The sequence below is a fragment of the Lutra lutra genome, chromosome 10 (genome assembly GCF_902655055.1).
Source record: "Lutra lutra chromosome 10, mLutLut1.2, whole genome shotgun sequence".
Taxonomy (NCBI): domain Eukaryota; kingdom Metazoa; phylum Chordata; class Mammalia; order Carnivora; family Mustelidae; genus Lutra; species Lutra lutra.
This window is the reverse complement of record NC_062287.1, coordinates 62,434,833-62,440,940: the sequence shown is the minus strand read 5'-3', so window position 1 is coordinate 62,440,940 and position 6,108 is coordinate 62,434,833. Positions and strand designations below refer to the sequence as shown.

At 42.0% G+C, this 6,108-nt stretch overlaps 1 protein-coding gene across 1 annotated transcript; it reads left to right on the top strand.

Moving 5' to 3' along the window:
* Nucleotides 1-1,911: 1,911 nt before the first annotated feature.
* LOC125079401 (olfactory receptor 226) lies at nt 1,912-2,895 on the top strand. Its single transcript, XM_047692976.1, has one exon. The coding sequence runs from the start codon at nt 1,912-1,914 to the stop codon at nt 2,893-2,895; it is 984 nt and encodes a 327-aa protein (XP_047548932.1).
* The last annotated feature ends 3,213 nt before the right edge of the window (nt 2,896-6,108 follow it).

Genomic DNA, 6,108 nt, shown 5'->3' with positions numbered 1-6,108 from the left:
AAATAAAATTAATAACTTTGCAAGACTAAAGATTCATGGGGAGAAAGCCATGAATTCCATGCTTTGCTTTCTCCTCCTCTGGAATTCCACTGTTCTCCTTGGTAAGTGAACTTGATCTTGGCTGGATTTCTTGTTGATCTTCTGGGGGAGGGGCCTGTTGTACTGATTCTCAAGTGGCTTTGCCCCAAGCAGAATTGCACCGCCCTTATCAGGGGCCAGGCTAAGTAATCCCCTTGGTTTTGCTTGAGGAGCTTTTGTTCCCTGAATGTTTTCCATAGAGTTCTGGAGGACGGGAATGAAAATGGCAGCCTCCCAATCTCTGGCCCAGAGGAGCCGAGAGCTCAGGGCCCCTTTCCTCAGTGTGCCCTCAGAGAAAAGTGCTCAATCACTCCCGTCTCCCTGGCCTCCGGCTGTGCTCTGAGCTCACCCAGCCTGTGACCAAGCATCTCTGTCTCTGGCACATAGCTCTGCCTGGAGTCTCTGAACCCCCGCAGATCCCTGAGCTCTTCCAGGGGGCGTCTCCCTGGATCTTGTGGGGACCCCATTCACAGAGCAGTGGCCTGTGCCACAGATTATGGCTCAAGGTAACCCCAAGCTGAGAGCTCACTCCTCAGCTCTGTCTCTGTAGCCAGCTTCCCTGCTCTAATAACTGCAAGATCTACAACACCCAGACACCCCGATCCTTCTGTGACCCCACGGGAACTGGGGCCACGTTGTCCCCATGTGGACTTCACCCCTGCTTAGCCTCTGGAGCGATGTCCCTCAGTGAAGCAGACTTTTAAAAGTCCTGATTTTGTGCTCCACTGCTTTGCCACTTGCTGGGAGCTGGACCCTCCCCCCATGGTCTATCTTCCTGTAGCTTTGGATTCGCTTCTCCACCTGTCCTACCTTTCAGAAAGTGGTCGATTTTCTGTTTATAGAATTGTTGCTCTTCTTCTCTTCGATCTTCTGTTGGATTTGTAGGTGTTTGGAATGGTTTGATAAGCTATCTAGCTGATCTCCTGCTACCTGATGTCTCAACGTGCTTCTTCTACGCCATCTTGACTCCTCCTCCCTTTATAGTCCCTTCTTTGTGTTGCCTGAATATTTTTAAAGCTGTGAGGTCCTGACTTCCTGGTTCCAACTCTTACTATCGGTGTGACCTTTTAATTAATTAATTAATTAATCTCTTTGTGCCTCAGTTTCTTAGGTGTTAAGTGGGGTTAATAATAGTACTAACTCACAGGGTTCTTCTGAAGATTAAGTGAATTAATATCTGCATATAGTTTATTTTTTTAAAGATTTTATTTACTTATTTGATAGACAGAGATCACAAGTAGGAAGAGAGGCACGTAGAGAGAGAGAGAGAGAGGAGAGAGCCCAATGTGGGGCTCAATCCCAGTACCCTGGGATCATGACCTGAGCCGAAGGCAGAGGCTTTAACCCACTGAGCCACCCAGGCGCCCCTCTGCATATATTTTAAAACAGTGTCCACACTATCCATCCCTGGTAAATACTCAATTGTGTTGTACATTATTGTTATTTCCTCAAAACAGAGTCATAATCTAGCTCACCAAAAAAACCTCTCACATTAGGGCAGCCTAGACTCTCTTACTATTTTTGGTTTTGATCTATATTCTTCAGGGGCCAACTAATATCACTTTTACAAGTGTTCATCAGTATATGCTTCTCCAAGGGCCAAAACAGATTTTTATCCTATCATCAATATAAAGCAGTTTGTTTTTGTCCACTTTTGTCTTAGCTCATTTCAAGATTACAGAAGAAAGTGATGGCCTCAGTTCAGTGATAAATTACATGCATTACATATATTCTGTCAATATAAATCCACCAAGAAAAAGGCTGGGTCCTTGCTGTTGGCTCCTGAAGATCCTCTGTTCCCTCTCCTAAAAAGCAGTGGGCAAGACTGACAACATGGAGCAGAGGAACCAGAGTGGGAGGGTAAGTGAGTTTGTGTTGCTGGGCTTCCCAGCTCCTGCACCACTGCAGGCACTTTTATTTGCCCTTTCACTGCTGGCCTATGTGTTGGTGCTGACTGAAAATACACTCATCATTATGGCAATTAGGAACCAGCCCACCCTTCATAAACCCATGTACTTCTTTCTGGCTAATATGTCCTTCTTGGAGATCTGGTATGTTACTGTCACTATTCCCAAGATGTTAGCTGGCTTTGTTGGGTCCAAAAAGAACCAGGGACAGCTAATTTCCTTTGAGGGCTGCATGACACAGCTCTATTTTTTCCTGGGACTGGGCTGCACTGAGTGTGTCCTTCTTGCTGTTATGGCCTATGATCGCTATGTAGCCATCTGCCATCCTCTCCACTATGCTATCATTGTCAGTGGCCGGCTGTGTGTGCAGCTGGCAGCTGGCTCCTGGGCTGGAGGTTTTGGCATCTCCATGGTCAAGGTTTTTCTCATTTCTCGCCTCTCCTACTGTGGACCCAACATCATCAACCACTTCTTCTGTGATGTTTCCCCATTGCTCAATCTTTCATGCACTGACATGTCAACAGCAGAGCTTACAGACTTTGTTCTGGCCATTTTTATCTTGCTGGGGCCACTCTCTGTCACTGGGGCCTCCTATGTGGCCATCACTGGTGCTGTGGTGTGCATTCCTTCAGCTGCTGGGCGCCATAAAGCCTTTTCCACCTGTGCCTCTCACCTCACTGTTGTGATCATCTTCTATGCAGCCAGTATCTTCATCTATGCCCGGCCAAAGGCACTCTCAGCTTTTGACACCAACAAGCTTGTTTCTGTGCTCTATGCTGTTATTGTACCATTGCTTAACCCTATCATCTACTGCTTGCGCAATCAGGAGGTCAAGAGAGCCCTACGCCGTACTCTGCACCTAATCCGGGGCCAGGATGCTAAGCACAGGAAAGCTAGCCGAGATGGGTAGAAAATGCTCTTGAGCTTGGGATCTGTATCTTCTATAAAGTCCAGAGGAGCTCTTACGGCCTAAATTAGGAACTAGGATTCAAAACCACCTTCAAGGAACTAATCCAAGAGAAAGAAAGAAGAGGGATGGATTGCAAGTTGACAGCTGGATTTCTGGACAGCACTGAAGATACATGCTAGAAGTTCCCATGTCCTCTGCTCTATTGTAGTTTACATAGAACAGTTCATGAATCATGTATCCTGATGGGGTGGAAAGGATTGACCGAGCAGAAGACTGATAGCACTTCAATATTTAAATAAGCAAACAAATGCAGAACTAGTATCTCTCTAAATGGCCTTTCCTGGATTTGCTCTTCGATTTACTTCTGAGGCTGAAAGGGTAGAAAAGGAAAGCACAAGGAGGAAGCCATATAAGGAAGCACAGGCTTCATTATAGAATAGCTTTAAGAGACTTTTGGTGAAATCTCTTCTAGCCACAAGCCACTGACTGTAGCCTATGAGGTAGCAGGGACCCAGGTGATTATTTTAGTATGAATTACAAGGCAAGTAGATAGGAAAGTGAGAATTTTTGTGTTGGCAACATATCACCTCCTGCACTACAGAGATCTCTAGCTTCATTTCCTGATTACCTAGGTTAGTGCCCACACGGAGCTAGTGACTGACAGCAGTTGTTTATTTAATCTTCTGTCTCTATAATTAGGGAATTATTATATCATAAACTTAGAGTTTATATAGTAAATGGAATCTTATGTAGGTCTTAACATGTTAATGACAAAAAATATTCTTAACACAATAAATGCAGACAGTATTTTATATAATAGTATCAAATGTAGCAGGCTTACAAATGGATAAGGAAGATATGATATAGATTTATATACACACACACACTGAAATATCACTCAGCTGTAAAAAAAGGATGATGTACCATTTGCAGCAATATGGATGGACCTAGAGGGCATTACACTAAGTGAAATAAGTCAGATTAAGGAAGACAAATACCATATGGTTTCACTTATATGTGGAATCTAAAGCATCAAATGAATAAACAAACAAAATGCAGATTTAGATTTATATGTACAGAGAACAAACTGATGGTTGCCAAAGGGGGAGAAGGTATTGGATGAATAAAATGGGTGAAAAGAGTGGGATATACAAGCTTTCAGTTATGGAATGAATAAGTCACAGCATAGGGAAAACACAGCATAGGGAAAACAATTGATGATATTATAATAGTAATGTAGTGAGACTGATGGTAGCTACACTTGTGGTGAATGTAGCATAATATACAGAGAAGTCAAATTACTATGTTGTACATCTGAAATGCACCATTGTATTTCAACCATACTCAAGTTTTTAAAATTGATTTTAAAAAAGCTTAGGATATGAGGAAGTAGAGATGCAATGTAGGGGGCTTGGGGGGTAGGAAAAGAATAAATGAAACAAGATGGGATTGGGAGGGAGACAAACCATAAGAGACTCTTAATCTCACAAAATACACTGAGGGTGGCTGGAGGGAGGGGGGGAAGGGAGAGGGTGTTGGGGTTATGGACATTGGGGAGGATATGTGATATGGTGAGTGCTGTGAAGTGTGTAAACCTGGCAATTCACAGACCTGTATCCCTGGGGCTAATAATACATTATATGTTTATTAAAAAATTTAAAAAAAGAGCTTAGGACAGACCAGCATAAACCTAAGCATAGACTTTTAGAAAAAATGCCTGGTGATGGAGATTAAGGAGGGCACATATTGCATGGAGCACTGGTATTATATGTAAACAATGAATCTTGGAACACTACATCAAAATCTAATGATGTACTGAATGGTGACTAAGATAACATAATAAAAATAATTTTAAAAATTAAAAAAATAATTTAAGTAGGCTCCATGCCCAGCATTGCCTGGCTTTAACTTATAACCCTAAGGTCAAGACCTGAACTTAGATCAAGAATTGGACACCATAACTCACTAAGCCACCCAGGTACCTCAAAGCATATGTTTTCTGAGCAAAAAATACTGTCAGACAGCAGATATGTTATACTTATGAAGCAGATGTTGGTTCTACCTGCAAAAACACATCTAAAATCTGACCATCTCAAAAGAAAAAAAAAAAGTACCAGTCTTATTTGTTTATTTATTATTTAAAATTCAAATTTCTTTTTTTTTTAATTTACTTATTTCTTTTCAGCATAACAGAATTCATTGTTTATGCACCACACCCAGTGCTCCATGCAATATGTGCCCTCCATAATACCCGCTACCTGGTTCCCCCAACCTCCTACCCCCACCCCTTCAAAACCCTCACGTTGTTTTTCAGAGTCAATAGTCTCTCATGGTTCATCTCCCCTTACAATTTCCTTCAACTCCGTTCTCCTCTCCATCTCCCCTTGTCCTCCATGTTATTTGTTATGCTCCACAAATAAGTGAAACCATATGATAATTGACTCTCTCTGCTTGACTTATTTCACTCAGCATAATCTCTTCCAGTCCCGTCCATGTTGCTACAAAAGTTGGGTATTTATCCTTTCTGATGGAGGCATAATATTCCATAGTGTATATGGACCATATCTTCCTTATTCATTCGTCCGTTGAAGGGCATCTTGGTTCTTTCCACAGTTTGGTGACCGTGGCCATTGCTGCTATGAACATTGGGGTACAGATGGCCCTTCTTTTCACTACATCTGTACCTTTGGGGTAAATACCTAGTAGTGCAATTGCAGGGTCATGGGGAAGCTCTATTTTTAATTTCTTAAGGAATCTCCACACTTTTCTCCAAAGTGGCTGCACCAACTTGCATTCCCACCAACAGTGTAAGAGGGTTCCTCTTTCTCCACATCCTCTCCAACACACATTATTTCTGGTCTTGCTAATTTTGGCCATTCTAACTGGTGTAAGGTGGTATCTCAAAGTGGTTTTAATTTGAATCTCCCTGATGGCTAGCGATGATGGACATTTTTTCATGTGTCTGATAGCCATTTGTATGTCTTCATTGGAGAAGTGTCACTTCTCCAATGAAGTCTTATTTATTTGTTTAAATTAGACTAGAAGGAAATTAACTGAAGTGTTAGCTGTAACTATGCCATGAAGACCTTACTCTTATAAATTGCAATTTGTGTCAAGGGTATTGTTACTGACGTATTTATTTAAATAAACATTTCTTACGCAATAAAATACAAGACTTTATTCTTCTGGACAGAGAGATGTTGACAGGGTATC